Here is a 19254-nt window from a genome sequence, read left to right as displayed (position 1 = left end):
CAGTAACTAAATGTCAGGGTTTGAGTAAGGTGAAGATGGTGTCAGACTGTTCTCAAAGGTGCATGGTGATAGGACAAGAAGCCACAGAGGTTGCAACAGGGGAAATCCTGATTAGATACCAGACAGAAAGAGGGAAAAAAAGTGCAGCTGTAAGTATAGAAATTAATTTTGACAAGCGTCTTGATCAAAAGTTGAATTGTGATTATCTCCAAGTATGGTATGATTCCTTTTGCAAGTAGTGGGGTTGCCTCATCTCTTACTGTCTTTAAAAGAGTTTGACAGTAGTTGTGAAAAAAAAATTGTTCCCAAGAAGCTTAAGTTTCTGGCAGAGACATTTGCCTGCTTAATTTTTGATTTTCATTGCTCAGGAACTGGTGTACATAAACTAAGAACATACTCAGAATTTATATATATGATTTATCTTTCAGTGGGAGAACAACCTGAAAAGCCATGATAATTTGTCTCTCTTCTTAATGGAGTCACATTATTGACTGGATGCTGATGTTTTCTGAACAGCAGTTAAGAATGATACAGTATAGATTTTCATAATGTCCTATTAATTGTTTCTGTCTTGTAGCATTTACCTTTGTTTTGGGTGTTCTGTTAGAACTTCTCTATCCATCAGCTAGACAGGGAAAACAATTTGATCATTGACTATTGGCAACGTATCTTTTTCTTGCTAGGTCATTCAGGCCTGATTTTGTTCTTGTTCGGCAACATTCATTCAGTATGGCAGAAAATGAAGATTTCCGTAACTTGATCATTGGAATGCAGTACGCAGGCATCCCTAGCGTCAACTCCCTGGAATCAATCTATAACTTCTGTGACAAACCGTGGGTGGTAAGTGATGTACCGAAAAGTTCTTCTGGTGCAGAAACAGTTAGTGACTTTTTTTTTTGTTTGCTTGTTTCATGAATATTGAGTATCAAACTGCAAAGTTACTTAGCAGAGCAGTGAAGCAATAGTGAAAGGAATAAAAAGTAAACTAAGATATTTAAATTATTTTTCAAAGAGCCAGTGTAGGCAGTGTGGAGACAGAGAAAAAAAAATATTTGTCGTACAAATAATGAAATAAGTGAGGAAACTAACAGAAAGCCTATCCACTGCTAACGTACTTCCTCAAGTAAGGAAAGTGTGTTTATTCACAATTTGCCTGGGAAAAGCAAGCTGAGAATATTTTTCATATTTGTGGTTTTGAACATAATTTAAACAGACTTTTAGCCAGTGTTTTCCTCATGCCTGTGAAATTTTTGGGGCTATGCTTTAGCAAGGAAATCTGAAGCTATTCGTTTCCTCATTTGAAAGCTCTTTTCATGATCTTGTGCATATGGGGTAGGAGTTAGTCTTTTCAGTTACACCTAGAGTAATGAGGTACACGGGAGAGTCGCTGATATTTGCCAGTTTTAGTGTAGAAGCCAATTCAGTTTTTCATTGCATGCTTTGTAGTGATCGAGGTAGAATTTGGTGATCTTTTTGGTTCATAGAGGACTAAACATTAGTACCAACAAGTTAAAATGTGGTGCTGTAAAAGATGACTATCAATGGTGCAATCACTGTTCCTTTAAATAGATGTATCCAGTTGCCCAAGAGCTAATGAAACTTTAAGGAATACCACTTGTTATAAATAGCCAAAGCTTCGTAACTTCTTCCTCTGATGTCTGGGTAAGAAAAGAACAGTTGTCAGTATTTTTCACACCAAAGGGAAGTTTTACCATAATACTTTTTTATTGCCTTGAAGATGTTTATTTTTTCACACTAACTATGAAAATTCCTCCAAAAAATTGTCAGCAGATTTTAACATAGACCTCTTTCAGCTAATTTTATCATACTTTTATGTTGCAGTAAACTACAGTGGGGAATAAATAATTGATAGAGCATTTATAACTTCTCAGAATACATATTGTACATTGCTGAATCCATTATTTTAATACATCACATTTTCTACGCTGCGTGGCATTTCTTAATGCTTTGATTCATTGTTTGCAATAAAGCTGGGCGATGAAGCAATAACAGTAGCATTTATATGCAATAATGATGCAATAAGAAGTAAATGAATAATTGCTCCTTGTAATATTCTTCTGGTGGCATTAGTGTCATGGCTGTTCTTCCACCAAACCAATAAAGATATCTCTTTCTTACAACTGGTCTTGTTGCACATAAAATTTCTCTGCTGATTTTTCACTCTCATAATAATAACAACTGGGAGTAACTAGGAGTTGTAGGAATATTTACTATAATAACTGGAAGACCTGGCAAAAGCAAATACAAGGTTATATGTGTCATGTTCCATAGCTTTTTTTTTTGTCTATACAGTACACCTCACAAACAAATAATAAAGTATTATGCTTATAAGGTTTTATTTGAATTTAGAGTTACAATAATTCAAAAATAGTCTTGAATTATGGTAGAGCTTTTTTAAGGTGTGACATAACAGTTCATGATGAAATGGCTCTCTTCTGAGTTGCCATATCTGTATCTTTGCTTTTTTTCGAAAATTTCCTTTTTGGCTGAAATTTCTGTAGTTTGTCTCAGCCTAGATATGAATGAAATGAAAATATTTTTAAGCTGACTTATTTTATTTGAACAAAGAGAAGAATGATTTTTTTTTTTATTTCCTTTGAGATTTTTCTACCTTGCCATTTATACATCTGACAGCCAAAATACGTTTTGTTTGAAATACTCAAATTTTGCACAGCCTCCACAAGAGTCCACTTCACATCTTTTAGGTATTTCCTCTCAGAAATAACTATTCTAGAGACATTTTAAAGTGTCAGACAGGTCATATGTTTCAAAGTAGCATCTTTCATGTTTTAATTATCTTCTATAGTTCCCTGGAGTGGTTTTCATTAAGATGCATAATAGACAGAGCAGGGCCTGAGCATATGCCCCCCTCTGCAAGTCCATGGACAATGAGGCTGAGTAGGCAACGTTCATGTGTTGTGAACATGATCATGCTTTGCTCCACCAATGGCCTCAATTCTGTGTTTTAACTACCTGTGACCGTAAGCGAAGCCTGCGAATGTGTGATCAGTTCCCATTCTGAATATGTGATGGCACTGTATTTTAGTTGGACCCTACTTAGGAGTGTGGACTTTTAATTTGAGCACAAAAATAGTTTCTGTACAAACATGAGGGGGCTTGTTTGGGCATTTAACTTGGAATATCCTGACTTCTGTTCTTTGTGGTAGTGGGACATGTAGAGACAACCATGTTCATCCCAGAGCATCATGGAATCTTCATCAGATTTAGGAAAGGTAAACAGTGCAAGAAGTCATGCAAACCTGTTTCAAATCAAGCCCAGAATAAATACTCTGTGGATAAAAATCCACTGATCCTTTGATTCATGAATTTCATGAACGTTCAAATAATGCAACAGAATCCAGGGACTGTTGATTTTGCTAATATTGTCTTCTAGCTTATTCAATTACACCTAACTCATACACGCTACCCTGCCTATGTGAAATCCCGGCTGCAAACTGTAGGCTATTTTTGGGTGCTTTAGGGCGCACTCCTCAATCTGTTGCTACGTGCTAGCATTAAGCATAAAAACCATTGACGCCCATACCGTGCTCTTGGATGTACTTTAGGCCAGTGAATCAAGCAGTGTTCCCCACTGTTAAAATGACACATATTTAAGGTGAACTGATACAAACTTAGTTAAACTGTAACTAGAGAAAACTAGCAAAATTATTCTGCAAGTTCCTTGATCAGAAACCAGTTCAACATTTACAGCACTGATTAAAGGTATTGAACCACCTGCCAGTCTCATATACCGAACTTCATGATTTGGTGAAACTGAAATTGTACATCTGCAGTTAAGACCATTTTCTTATTTAAATTTCTGTTGTCTTCATCATGGCTTAAATACTAGAATTCACTCTAATTCCGATTACATTTTATATTATTTGTAGTCTTAACATTCGTATAAAAAGTCAGTTCCACTTCATACACGTGTATCTTTTCATAAAGTACATCTTACTGTCAGAAAGAATTTCAGAAGGCGTATTCAGCAGTCATGAGTGTCCATGTCAATTTTGCAGTAGTACAAGTAAGCAAGCGAGTGCTTAGACTTACCATCGATTAGCCCCCTTTCTTCATAGCATGTACAGGATGCTTTTCTGGACAATTCCTTTGTTAACACAGATGACTTGATACTTTTATGAAAGCTATTTCTATAAAAATTGCAAGTTCAAAAGCCTTATGAAAGATTAGAAATCAGAACTCTAGATAAAGCCATAAGTAACAATCTTTATTACTTGGTGAGAAATAGATTGACTTTCCTGCAGGTAAAATTTGAGTGGCAGAAGTGAATTGCAATTTCTGTAACAGCAGAAAAAAAAAATAGGTTGTCCAATGGAATGGGCCTTTAAGGGATGAAAAATTATTGAATTAGTCATGGGCAATTGATCTTACTTACATCAGTGTAAAATCAGGAGGAATATAGAACAGCTAGGAGGGTAAGTCAGGAAAGTTAGACTAGTTATAAAAGGGCTATCAAATAAAATGAGAGTTAGAATCCAACGTACAAGATCTTTGGTTTTTAAATTACTGTTCTTCAGAGTATCACGTCTTTGTTTTTTTTAGAATGTACAGCTCCAGATGCACAGCGTCTGTTTTCAGTCCTGAGGATGGATTCACACCCTGTGTTAGAAACTGAAGCACCTGCCTTGAATTTTTCAGCACAACTCTTTTCGTACTGTGTCTACAGACACACATGGGTTTCTATGTCTTTGCCAATAGACAGTCAGCAAATTTGTATTTGATCTGAGGTATATTACTGAAAGATGGGGGTGTAGTGGGAAGGTTGCCAGGAACATACTAAAAACATTTCTGAAAACAAGTCTTAAAGCTTGTGTTTTCTGGTGTCAGGACATACATAGTTCCTTGAATCCATGTCAAAAGGTCAAAGCACCATATAACCCTTTGAAAAGTTAGGATGCTAGCAACCATGGCAAAGAAAATATTGAAATGAATGTGTGTGGTGAGGTGTTTGCAAACTGAACTATGTTAATGATTTGGAATTATTACAGTACTGTTATTTCACTTCTGTGATAATACTTACCGCCTACCTCATGAAAAATTCATGATCCTGGCTTGTGAGATGGATTTCACTTAAATGCTAGTAAGAATGTCAGAAAGCTACTTGCTTAGGGGGGAAAGTATGAGTTTTATAAATGAAGACTAAGTTCCTTGTTAGTGAGTGTATGCAGAGCTGTGGAGGAACCATTTTAAGGTTCATACCCTCTCTTACCACGTTGGAATGTTTCATTGCATTGTCATGTTGCAAAGTAATAGTCTTGTGCATGCCTTGTACCATTCAAATGAGATAAAAATTTTACCTAGTTTAATTTACAGTTACATCGAGTTAAGGTGAGGCAAAAATGTGTACTTTCCTCATTGGATTCGTGATCCATCTTATACTCCTGTCTAATGGTGTGCAGAACCTTGTTGTAAAGCATATATGAAAGTTTTATACTAGTAAAAAGAAAAAAAAGAGCATATTTAATTGCCCAAAGTTACGATTTGATATTATTTAAAGTAACAATCTAGATATTTTATTATCTCTGTTTTCCTTTAGAAAATGTCATTCAATAAATAAGTGAGATATTCCTTAACTGAGGCTTATGAGATTGTATGTAATCGTTCTGATAGTACACGATGTAGGTAAGCAAAGTAAGTAATTGCAGCGGCTAGAAACTGGAAAATGTGATGATAATGGCTGTGCTGCAGTAATAGGTAAAATCTCATGCTTATGATTCAGGCTGGGGAAATAATATTTTAAAAAACTCCACGATTTTCCAGTGTGTTGGGTTGAATTTTTTTAAAATTTCTTCTGTCCTGCATGCATCCTTTTGCACACTTCTTATGAAGATTTCTGTGAAATTTGCATGCTTAAGTGTTTACATCAATTGAACCCTGCTCTTGATTTTAGCTTCAGTTGCAAATATTGGTGATAGGGGTGCAGTCTTGGAATACCACAGATTATTAGCTCTTCACCCATACTGTGTATAGCAGATTGCCAATAAGTGGAATTATGCAGTGAGGTAGAATTAACTGGTGAGTATACTAAACATGCAGACTCTGACTTACTTGTTAGGGAGTGAAAGGTTCAATGTCCATGGCTGCTATAGATAGAACACTTTATTTCAGTTAAACCTGGACTGTGACGTACTAATTACATGCATTATAACAGCTGGATTGCTACTTCTAGGTTCAGATAGTGATAAGCAGTGAAACACTGCAGAGATTACAGAATTGCTGCAATTGTATAGACCAAGTGTGTATGATTGAAGAGAAAGAAAATTCTCGTAAGATCAGTCCAATTCCATGATAGCAGTTCTGGTTACTTTAATGCAGAGGAAAAACATAGCAGCATCTGTAGCTGGCTGCAAATCTGTTCTCTTGTTAGCATGCCTTGGGAGGCTATGTAAGAGTGGTTGGAATAGGAGGCTTCAAGGATCTGCTGATACATTAATTGCACTTTTACTCTGGTGTCCTGGTTTCAGCTGGGATAGAGTTAATTTTCTTCCTAGTAGCTAGTATAGTGCTGTGTTTTGGATTTAGGATGAGAATAATGTGGATAACACACTGATTTTTTTCAGTTGTTGCTGAGCAGTGCTTACACTAACTCAAGGACTTTTCAGCTTCCCATACTGCCCTGCCAGCAAGGAGGCTGGGGGTGCACAAGAAGCTGGGAGGGGGCACAGCCGGGACAGCTGGCCCAAACTGGCCAAAGAGATATTCCATACCATATGACATCATGCCAAACAAAAAACTGGGGGGGGGGGGGGGTTGGCTGGGGGGGTGCAGCTGCTGTTCAGGAACTGGCTGGGCATTGGTCAGTGGGTGGGGAGCAATTGCACCGTGCATCACTTGTTTTGTATATTCTTTTATCATTATTATTATTATTATTATTTTCCCTTCCTTTTCTGTCCTATTAAATTGTCTTTATCTCAACCCACGAGTTTTACCTTTTTTCCGATTCTCTCCCCCATCCCACTGGGGGGGAGTGAGCGAGCGGCTGGGTAGTGTTCAGCTGCCTGCCGGGTTAAACCACAACATCTGGTTGAAGGAGATGGCACAACCGACAACGTAATAATGGGTCTACAAAAAAAATTTGTGAGCACTGTGATCTTAATTAGCTGTTGCCATGCTGGTGGAAGAGTCTGTATTTAGCTTGAAATACTGACATGATGTAATCATGGAGGGGATGTAGCAAGCCCGCTGTAGCATGTCAAGCTACTGCATAGCTGTAACAGCTTGTGAAGAGATGTCTGTCACTGCATGGATGGGAAAGCTGGGTGCTGAGCAGGCTTGGCCTCAAGTGAAGTAAACTCTGTCGGCATAGTGACAAACTGCTACGTAGGTTCAGTAATGTGGGCAATAAAGGAAAAAAATAGGAACTGTGTTCTGGTCAAGAGCTGGCAGAGTGGAATTAAGACCCAGAAGATAGACATACCTGTATTATTTTAAAAACAGCTGAAAGATCCTGGCATTTTTTACATAGAGCTCCAGATGTGAACCCATCTTGTACTGAAACATCTTAAAAAGATCACTGGGACTTTGCTTCATTGTAGGAATTTATTGTTATTAAGGGTTTTAAATGTAAGAGAAGTGCCATAGAACACTTTGTTATGCCAAAATTTATTTCCTTGCTCATCTGCAATCATTCTGAGGGAGGGGTGGTTATGGCTTTTCCTTTTGTTAAACTTGGTAGTATTGTAAATCCTGCAGTTCTTGTTTGTTTCTTGTCCTACAGTTTGTGAGTGGACAGCCAAATACTTTTTTGCAAGTTTGTTGACATTTTTCTTTTTTGGTCCTTTTGCCAAGCTTACGTAATTCTATGCCTTCATGTGTTGTGTTTTGCTTTGCGTTTCTTTTGCAGATGATTTCCTACTTATCTGTCTTCATCTTTCTACTCTTATTGAACACTTCATTTCTCTCTCCTTACCTTGCTTTCTTTGGAAGGTCTGTATTAACTGCCCTTTCTTGCTTTCTGATGGTATTATAGTACTCTCCCCCACCTTGTTTTCTCCTCCTTCATGTGTTGCTGTTAGAAGTTGCACTCTTGTGTTTTTCCCCCTTCAAGCTATACTTTAATAATCTTGAGCAACAGATTGGGGCGCTGGCAGGAATCCTGTAGGCACTCTGCAGGGAGGAGCATATAAAAGACATTAGTTCTGTTCGTTCCAGCTTCCTGTTGACACAAATTATTGAAGCTGTGCTAACAGGCAGACACTACCACACAGATGAGTTTCAGTATTGTGTCAAAGTATCTTCTGGAGAGTGAATAACAAATAAAATGAATGTGCTCAAGAAGAAAAGACTTTTGAAAATCTATTCACTGTAAATCTATGAGACCTTTCAATGCTATTCCATGTCTGTTTTAAAAAAAGAAATTATAAATTTCTTACTGAATATTTATTGCACTATAAGAAAATTCTGTGCTCGTTACCAAAAATAAGATTTGTACAGTAATGCTGAACAATGGGCTAGAATTTGGCTGGTTATTGCACTTCTCTGTATGCCAGAGGGGATCTTGTTGAAGGTCAAGGCTAAAGAATGCATACCGGCAATCTGGCTTCAACTCAGGTAGGGAATACATTTAGAGATATTCAAATTTAATGTCTGTTAACATTATAAATCTTAGAAATGTTAAGACCTGTATTTTAGTTAGTGGCTATAGTTTTATATATTTCGTTAGATGAAACCTGGACCCAGCACTGAACTTTGTTTCAATCATTCTGGCAAGATTGATCTACTTGATAGATAACGATGGGGACACTGGGCAGCCAGAGCCCACCCAAACAGGTTGTTTAATGGCCTTTTCCTACCCCTCTAATTTAGGAAGCTACTGTAGCAAGAGCAGTTCCTTTCTCGCCTCAGGACTGAAAGCCAGGTGCTGTCTGTCTCTTTCTCAAGCAGTGAAGAGTTGCTTTCTTAGGCACTGGACACAATGGCATGGGTGGTAAAATTTGAACAGCTTCATGTGATAATGTGTGGCAATCTCCGTAACAAATTCAATTTGCCTATTTGCAAGTATTTACACGAATGGTAGAGGTGTTTCTAAAACCAGTTTTGTGGCTTTTATTTGTAAGGAGGGTATTGGATTTACAGACATAGTGAAGGCAGACGTCTGTGTATCTATAGGGCAGCCAGAGAACAAACTGTCCACATGTGCTATTCTTCCAGCACTGATCCGAGCACAACTGTCTTAAGCATAAAAAACTGTAGTTTAATTCTCTGTCAGCCAATGAAGATTTTGGCCTCTTTGCTCAGTCTGCCAGTTAAAGTAAAACATGTTGATGGATTTGTAGTGCAAGAGCTGAAAGTAAATTCACAAAACTGTCAGAAGGAAGGTGAAAACACTTTAAGCTTTTTGGTCAAAAGACATTTACTAGCAAGTTTTAACATTAAATTGGAGCAAAGTTGACAAATAATTACTCATTTAAATGCATAACAAAGAAATCTAAATACATTAAACCTAGCAGTGTGTTTTCCTCTTTGTACTCTTTATAGAGCTATTTTAAGTTTAATCTATTCTTGCAACAGAAAGGGAATGTTACAGTCTTGCTAAATGATTTTGCTTGCTTTCCTAAAATACGTAAGGTTACTTGAAATTCCTTGAAAAAAGCAGAGACTCTTAAATAATGAATATACCTCAGTGGGGTGATGATTTGTTTTCTGTTCCATGCAGCAAGTAATTCTTACAGCTCTATATTAATCAATCTTTGCTTGAACTATAAGGTACTTTATATATAAACTGAGTGTGTATATATTTTTTGCTTTGACCAGCATTTACTGCCATGAGGCCAATTTAATGCAAAAGTAGACTCAGATTTTTTTTACTGCATTCTTGAATTTTGTGCTAGGTTGTTGTCACTTTGCCCTGTTCTGCTCCGCGCTAAAGAGCAGCAGTGGGAGCTCTTGACATCCATTACAGACTTTCATTGCATTGAACGTTTCTAGAGGCAGAAAATTGAAACAGACTTTTAACCATTTCTTAGCTTCTACTGAAAGAAACTATATTTAAATAGAGGCCGTAAGATGAGTCTGAAAACCAGGACTGTAAAGCTGTGGTTCATATCCTTTGTATTACCTGCTGTTCCTGCTACAGTATTGAAATTCCAAAACCCTCTTTTGTGCTTGCTTAAGTCAAATATCCATAACTGAAGGCCAGATTATGAAAATTAAGTTTGATTTCTTGTGCAATCTTAATATTTAATGAAAAAGGAAACCTGTGTGTTATATTCCCCATTAAAGTACCTAAGAAGATAATCTTTTCTAGCCAAAATCTAGGTAGAGATTATATCTGCTTCTTTTATATATGACCATGGTGACTCAGTGATGAGGAGAATCTGGGGGCTGGACTCCCCTTCCTGAAAAAGGAGTTTGTCACCCATCCAGGAAAATCCCTCCCATTGTGCTGACTCCCCATCACAATCCCCACTCCTTCCCGTCCCTTCTCTCCCTCTACACAAGTATTGTTCTCCCACGTTATCTTCAAAACTCCCATCAGTGCTGCTGTTGCCATCTGATTTCCTTGCTGTCATTCCTTTATGTTTAGCTTCTATTCTTCGCTCCAGTTCACATGTGAAATGGATGCAAAGTGTACTTGTCCTTGTTTCTTTTATGAGGTGTAGTAACTAACATACCTGTTCTGTGAAGTATCTTCTTTAGTTTATGGTGCAGTTTAAAATGCTATAAAGTATTGCACTGTTTGGATGCTAGCCACCTCAGAGAAGTCCTCTGACTTTCTGTGCTGGGCTTAAAAGAGAGCGTGTTGGCTGGTCTTGTCTGGGGAATGGCATTCTACCGTTGAGCTTTGCCAGTAGATCATTTGAGAAAAAGTTTTTCAGATTTCCGTACCTTGCTGAAATAAGGGAAGCATCTCAGGACAGAAAGTTCTGTGTAGGTAAGAAGCCCAGTTTGACTGAGTTTGAATTCTGTGAACAAAGTTGTAGATGCATGTGATTGCATCTATGTACAATTTAAGAGAAAGGAAAAAAAAAAAAGTATTTTAACCATATGTTTAGCTTTAAAATGGGATTTACTTCTTTCTTCAGTGGTTAAGTACATAAATAATGCTTTGTTTCTGAAGATAACTTCATACAGACACAACTGAACACCTGCACAAAATTTCATTAACTACAAGACTCCTTAACAATGAATATGGGAGGGCTGTATCTGCAAAAACCCGGTTTGCATTAAAAGATAGATTTCCTCCTCTATTGTGAAGTTTCATTGAATTCACTGTTTTTATAAAAACTTATTATTTTAACTGGAAAGTCTCAGGATCTTAGTATCTCTAAAAAAACCCCACAAAACAATAAAATCTCTTTTTATTGCAGTGAGCCCCAAACCCTTTTGAGAAGTGCTTAAGCACATGCCCAAGTCCCATTAAAATAAACAGGTGCACAAATGTTTCTTTGAACAGGACACTGAACTCAGTGTTCCCATAATAGTGGAATAAACTGCACATTCTCATTGCTGCCAAGTGCACCCAAGGAGTCCTCATAGCTTTTATTTGAGTGACTCAGTTCCATAAACTTCTTTTTTTCCCTCTGTGTAACTTTTCATTCTGAAATAAAAAGTTCCAGAAGGCTTCTTGATCTGGGCCTCATGGTACTAATTTTCACTAATTTTTTTCTAACAAACATGTCTTGATCTGTTTTCTACCTTTTATGCCCATAGCTATTTTTTTCTTCATTTTAATCCACGTCTTCCTTAAATCTCACTTTCCTCACTGTTTACACATTTTATCACCGCCTCTTTCATTAGCCAAGGTGTTTCTCATTGCCAGATGCCTTGCTACCCAACTTTGCAAGCCAAGATGAAATGTTTTTATGTCTCTGACCGTGATCCTCTTCTAGTTTTGTTGTTGTTGTTTTTTTTTAAATCCTGATTTTCTAGCTGTGGTAGAAAACTTCTTTTTTCCCCCTTTCATGGATGCACTCTGGTAATTTGTAAGCAAGAGCTCTGCATGCAGTTCTTCCAAGGGCATGAGGTTTTTATTTAAGGCTGTTTTTTGCATCCTGTAGAAATTCTTAATGGTTTGTATATCTCATCAGATGTAATTCTGATGTGAAAATATTCCAGCAGTTAATTACAGCAGTGATTAGCAATTGGAGAGATGTGCCTCTCAGAGGCAGTACAGGCTGCAGTACTCATGCTGCAGGAGAGGTGCAGAAGCCAAATAAATGCCTTTGGAAAGTCCAGGTGACATGGAGCAGAGACACGCAAATGGTTCTGGGAAGGGTCAGCACAATCCACATAGGCTTAGTAGCTCCATCTCAGTAGATGCAGACAAAGCACCCCAGAGGGTAAGGAGGGAGCTGGAGATGAAGGTGAGGAAATATCAGCTGCAGTCAAAGGTGGAAGGAAGAGATGCTGTTAGTCCCAGAGTGATGGGTCAAGCAGCAGGACTTGAATAAAAAATGCACTGGGGTTTTGCAGCTCAGCTTGGTGAGGCAGAGATCGTCACCATGTTCCCATGTGAGGCTGGGCTGCAAAAGGGTTAGGAAACAACTCGTCTGTGTTATAAAACTACCGCTTGAATTATGATGCAGGGTCCATATAAGTTATCTTTCCATTCATAGTCCAACTGTGTTGTCTTTGGCTTTGCATCGTAATAATGGAAAACTACTGGAGGAACACCAAGTTCTTTTGTCAGTTCCCATCTTTTCTGTATTCTGTTTTCTGTTAATGTGCCCAAACTGATTTGTAGGCGATGTTTCATTGTTCAGTTGCCGTGTCAAACTTTGCATTGACTTTGAAAGTTTGAATGCTTTCATTAAGTTGTCTGTCAGCTCCTGCTGACAGAAGGAGGTACGTAAGCTACAGTCAGTGGTCTGTTCCCCTTGATTCTCGTATTAGGTATCAAATAGCAAATCAAATGTGTATGTACTCAGCCTTCTGGAAAAGTATTTCGTGTTTACTGAAGCATAATAGAAGAAATGTAGGCCGATGGCAACAAAGAACAAATACTATGAAGAGCATAAAAAGAGTAACACAGATACTTCCCAGATAATAGTAATTTAAAGAAAAAAAATCAGAACCCACAAAGAGAAATACTGAAACTGTGTTTAAAATACGGGCATAGTGAAGAATCCTGGTTAAAGTAAATTGACTCCCACAGATTACAGGTGTCAAATGTACCCTCCCAGCCCCTTCCACACACTTGCTTAATTTCTTCTCCCTCTGAAGGGTCTACAATGTTTGTCTCTCAATCTGTTGGCCACCAAGGACCACTGATATGTTTGTGCTAGTGGTACTTAGTCTGTGCTTTTGAACATCTCTTATTCTTCCAAGGCAATTATATTTTTCTGGAATGACCAGCCGCATTTCTGAACCTCAGCCTAAAAATGGACATGTCAGCCTAAAAAGGGACTTCAGGACATTTTTCACGGTGCTACCTGAAGGGGATAAAAAAGCCAATGTGTCGTATTCTTTATTAGTTTCCTATAATAGAAATGTAACAGCCTGTAATAGAAATGTAACAGCCTATAATGTCGAACAGCTCATCTTTCAGCTTCATAACCTACAGACCCTACAAGAGACCTCTGCAGGTCGTTATAGGGAGAAGGGAGATTCCTTTGTATATTGAAAGGGAAAATCTAATTGCTGAGGCCCCCATCCACGCTCACATGTAATGATATACATATTCAGGCATAATTTACTCTAGTGTGCATTTCACAGAGGAATACTAGGAACCTCTACAGCATTTCCACGGAAAGCTGTCTTTCATCAATTCTTAGTCTTACAAAGGGATGATTTAAGTATACAGTAGGATGAAACTTTTACTCTGTCTAAACGTTTGATCAGCATAACAACCCGATCTTTGAACTGTTTTGCATCATCTGCTTTTAAGTAATATATGTTCAGAGAAAGCTGGCAGCAATACGGAATATTGAGATCACATTAGAAACTTAGGCATTTTATTTTAGTAATTTCACCCACAAACACTGATACACATTTAATACATTTGGTAAAAGGCACATTTATATATGGAAATCCAGAAGTAAACTGGTATTGCGTTACATGTCTTCACTCTGTAGATGTGCCCACACCTTAAAGCAGTCAAAGATAAGTTAAATCTCAGCTAAAAGCACCAGTTTTTTATGATGGAGAGATTCAAAAAGTGTTCACCCGTCAAAGTTTTCCTGTTTCTCTAGTTCTAGAGAATGCCAACTCATCTGGTTTGGTGAAACAGACTATCCAGAGAATTTTGTGATCATTTTAGTTGTTACCACGAAGTATTAGATGGCCAGTTGGAGTTCTTCCACTGTCAGTAGAAGCAAGCCTTAACTTGTAAAGAGCACAGATAATGAATACTCACAATACAGGATACATATAATACTCTGACAGAAAAGGTTTTCTAATACACAGCTCAGTGGTACTTCCCTGATAGGGAACAACTGTACAGGCAAATGTGAAGTAGTTTGTTGCATGAAAATCTTACTCAATGTACCAGGAAATTCTCCACTGGAATGGACAATGATATATATCCTTCAGTCTGAGAGAGATTAGAAGCTTGCTGGAATTAAAGGTAACACACAGCACCATCTGGAGTAATTAATTTTAAATATCATATCTAATTATCTTTGAGGAAAAAGTTTGTGCAGTTTGTTCAGGAAAAAATCTGAGCATTTCAAGGATGACATGCATGTAATTAAGCACATTTTAACTCATCTACAGTGATAAGCAAAGTCATTATTCAAATATTTATGAAGTTGGCAAAGTGTTTTTTGGTAACTCTGCACTGCTTAATTACAGTGCAGTCTATGCAGTCAGATTTATAGTGTTCCATTCTTAGTGTAATGAAACCCCATAAAGCTTTTATATGAAATCAAAGGGAATAAGTGTTTTTTGACTAAGTATTTCTTCTTATCTGTATCATACTTTGTTGGAGAGGAGAAACAGCGCAGCTGGCGCTCTCCTGTTCTTTTATGGAAGAACAATCTATAGGCCAAGATGTGAAAGCATTTAATCCCTAGTAGAAAAGAGAAGAGCTGACGTTACAAAATCCCACTATTTTCCTTTTAAAAAAATAATCTGAAAACCGTAAATATATGTGAGAATATCTCTCTTCGAGCTGAAAATAAGATACAAAATTTGTAAATGAGAAGGAAATTCAGCTAGCTAAAATAAGAGCTAAAAGAACTTTTTTCCACTGTCTTGTTTTTTCTTAAGATGTTGAAAAGACTCCTGCTGAAATACTAAGCTCTCTGAGGTTCTTTTTTTAGGTAATTGTTAAAATCTCCCAGGGTTTTCGGCATCAATATAAAATACTTTATTTAAATATAGAGTAGCTCTACCAGTATTCTCTATTTCATTAATATCCCATATCTGAAAACATATTCAGCATTGGATTAGATGATAATTCGGATGATGCTCTTGCCCAGGGAAGAATTTAATAAACTTTACTGTGATTTAAAGGTGTAATTTAAGGTCATATTAGCTAGCCCAGTAAAACAAAACATTTTCAAAACTCTAATCAATGCAAAACATTAATATGGTCTTTTTTTTTTTCTTTCTTTTTTTTTTGATAAAGTCTAAAAAACATCAAATCAACCTTGTTAGTGTAGTTTTCAGCAGACCTTTAAAACCTGGTTTGGATAGAAAAGCAGGCAACGTGGTATTCTATATTCAGCCTATTTGTAAGCTCTGTATAGCTTCCAAACTGTCCAGATACAACAGGATTTTCAGAAGTGGTCTTTTGCTTTAGGCTGTATAACTGATGTTTGTTTGGTTCAGCTGCTCAAAAGGAAAATATAAAAAGGTATAGTCCAGATCACACTTACAAATTGATAGAAGTTAATTAAAACATAAATGAAATTCTTTTTCATAAATTGCCCACTAGGAACCAGGGAAAATAAGAAACATTTATAGCAGTTTAAGGATGTACAATTAGAATGCCAAAATTTTATGTGAATTTGGGTTGAATTTATCAAGTTGCCTTTTTGGGTGAGAAAAGTTTGACGAGAGATTTCTAAAGTTGTAGATACACGTGTGAAGCAGTGTCCCAGTAGGGGCAAAGGATAAATCATTCTCCCCGGCTGTGAGAAATCTGAGTTATTTCTCTTCTCTGCCTCAGGAAATTTAAACCTACTTCTCCTACATGCTATTTCATAGCTTAATTACTTGATTAAAGGGTACTTTAAACAAATATTTGCTAGTACTGATCTGAATTATAGCTTTCTTACCTCTTGAGTGAATGCCACAACCCCTCCAAATAGTGTCAGTTTCTTACTGTCTTTTGCTTGCTTTCAGTGAAAATGGAAAAGAAAATAAGGAGAGAATCACAGGAAATACAATCATACGATTTTTTTTAAAGGTTTTTACTTAAAGATAGGTAAATAGATTTATTTTCACGTAACAGTTGTTTGGCAAAAATCATGTATTTAATAGGCAGTATTTGCTTATGAAATTTTGAATTTGGATCTTGGAAAAGAACAGAAATAAATAGTAAGTTGTCAGGAATCCTATTTGCAAACCACTTTATTTTGGTAGCTGTGATAATATTTCCTTTCTTTGAGGTCTGTTTTATACAGCACACTATCCAACTAGAGTTTCTTAAGCTTTTGGTGAAAACTACTCATCATTAAGGTATTTTCCACTGGACTTCAAAATTTAAATATGTGTTTTACCAAGCCTAAGTAAATGCCACTAAATTAAACGAATTCTCTATGCCAGCTGGAAATGCGATGCAAAGCTTTCATAAATTTTTTCCCTTTAAACAGTTTTTACTATCCCTGCACCCTAAATTGCATTAACAGAGTAGGTATTTTATCTAACTGCATTATGGACAGAGTTCTATTGTTCTTTGCTTTTTTCCTGTTTGTAACCAGCAAATCCCACTATTCAAACTGTTGTGCTAAGTTGTTTATGTCTCATGTTGGCATAATGACAATTAAACACATCACAGGCATGCACAAGCCAGAGCTTTGGAGTCTTGAAACAATAGCGGTCTTCTGACTGCCAAAGTCATCTTGCTCCCTAGAAACCTCGCTTGCTAAGCCATGATTTCAAGAGTGATTTAGTTTTTGAACTGTTACAACAGAAGAGTTGATCTGTTCAGTAAAGAGAAAGAACAGCCCTGAAATACATTTCTATTTAATAAAGAATTCTTTGTGTTTAAATGTTGTTTTGCTTTCTGTGTTAAGTTACTACAGTCCAGCATATAAGTAGCCTGGATATGTTGGAGAAAGGGCCCAGAAAGAAAACATTAGTAGAAATGGCAATAACATGTAGCTGTTTAAATTTATGTTATCAACGTCTTTGTTGATACATGGCTAGAGCCTAGGAAATTAAAATTCTCTTGTTTGTTCTTCACCTGACTTGTTACATATAACATAGTTATTCCTTTTCTCTGTTTGCCAGATTTGCAAAATTGTGTTTCAATGTCAGTGAGGTGCCAGAGGCTAAATTCATGTGAAACATGTCTGAGCTTTAAAGATGGTAGAAAATGCAAAATTATAATAATTTTATTATCACAAAATCAGCTTAAAATATATAGACAATGAGGTGTCTGAAAACCAGTATTCCAATGTATTTCATTTTCTGTACATGTGAAGGCTTAACTCTTAGTGGTCTTGTTCTTTGTTGATTTGCATATGAAGTCATAGCTTGGATGGAATAAAAAGGTGTGCAGGTGAGAGAGGAGGAGGAGAGAGGAAGTGTATAATGTGTATGTGTATTTGCTGAGTTTATGAAACGCAGAAGACAAGAAGCAAAATGACAGTATGACATCATTTCGGTAGAATGTGGTTTCTCTCCTAAGCTTTTTGTTTTGCTTTATTTCACAGTTTGCCCAGCTGGTGTCTGTCTACAAAACTTTGGGTCCAGAGAAGTTCCCTTTAATTGAGCAAACGTTCTATCCAAATCACAAGGAAATGGTACGTGCAAATACCAATACTAAATTTACTTACTGTCTCTGTAAAACAGGAACTGTAAGCACACAATTCATTTCCCCCATTTACTGTCTATTTTAAAAGCCATTTTGGAAGCTTTCAGAGGGATGAGACTGGTTGACCACTTGAAAGCATTGTGATGGTTAACTGGAAGATTTTCAGATGTGAAGGTAGTCGTTTTTCAGCTAACCAACTTCAGATCTTAAAGAGATTAAATGCTTATAAAGGCACTCAACAACTATTAAAGTGCAAGAGTTGCTTTTATGGTTTGGTTTCAACCTAGTCCTTTATGATATGTTCAAAGTGTTTATTATCTTTGTAGATGAGGCACAAGGCTGTGTGCCTGTCAGTGTAGAACTTTGAACTCATCTAAAATCAGGGTGTTTATGACTTGTCATCTTCATGTACCTGAGCTGACATTGATTCCCAGTCCTTTACAGACATAAATGCATTCGTAAAAATAACACTTCAGACCTTTACTCATGACCTGTCTTATGCTGCTGACATTTTTTTTCTTACTTTTCTTGTGGTTTCTAAACAGAAATTCTTTCCTGAGTGTATTTTTCTAGAGGAAATACTTTCAGCACTGAGAGAAACTGGAGGGAGGCTATTTGCTGATTGAATAGACTAGCAGAGAAGCATCAATTATTTTTAGAATATAATCCATTCAGCATGTCACACAGCTGTGATTCAACTACCATTGCAAGATCATGATAAATATGTTAGTTAGCTGTTTATGTAAGGTCCCCAAGCTGCAATTGCTGTGCGTCTGTCTTGAGACTCTGGCTAGCAGTTCGTTATCATAGGTGGCATGTAAGATAAGCCTCAGTGACAGCAGTTGACTAAGATTTCTTCTGAAGTCGTCTTTCTCCCACGTCTGTCACATCTTTTGGTAATAAACACAGTATGGTGCAGTTCTGCTCTATTTTTTGATGTATTGCAAGAGTTGCAGGATGGCTCTTCATACTGCTTTCCCAGTTCTCTCTGGTTTCTTTGGACTACTAACTCACAGATGTTTCCACTTCTCTTGTCACATATGACACTTCTGAAAAGAGCTTTCACCACAGTTATGTGTTTAGTAAATTTGCTACACAGAAGTTTTGTAGAACCAAAGGAGAATGGTGCCGATCTGGACCAGCAGATCTAAATATTGTCCCAGACAGTCAAATCTGTTCAGAATGGAAGGGGGTTTTGTTGGTGGATTTGTCAGGAAAATATGCAACTTTATAAATCTTTTTTTTTTTTCTTTTTTAACGCAAGGGAAGTGTGTTATGCCTTGGGGATTCATTTGTAACAGGTAGAGAAGCAGAACCACATCTCATGTTTTGTAATACGCTTTTTT

General features: G+C 37.0%; 1 protein-coding gene across 1 annotated transcript in view; it reads left to right on the top strand.

Moving 5' to 3' along the window:
* Positions 1-19254, top strand: part of SYN2 (synapsin II) — a 192526-nt gene that overhangs the window by 77190 nt on the left and 96082 nt on the right. The window contains exons 4-5 of the mRNA XM_076345983.1: positions 684-840; positions 17808-17897. Coding sequence (XP_076202098.1) covers positions 684-840; positions 17808-17897 — 247 coding nt within the window. The remainder of the gene's footprint in view (positions 1-683; positions 841-17807; positions 17898-19254) is intronic.

Source organism: Aptenodytes patagonicus, chromosome 8 (genome assembly GCF_965638725.1).
Source record: "Aptenodytes patagonicus chromosome 8, bAptPat1.pri.cur, whole genome shotgun sequence".
Lineage (NCBI taxonomy): Eukaryota > Metazoa > Chordata > Aves > Sphenisciformes > Spheniscidae > Aptenodytes > Aptenodytes patagonicus.
This window is presented reverse-complemented; position numbering and strand designations above follow the sequence as displayed.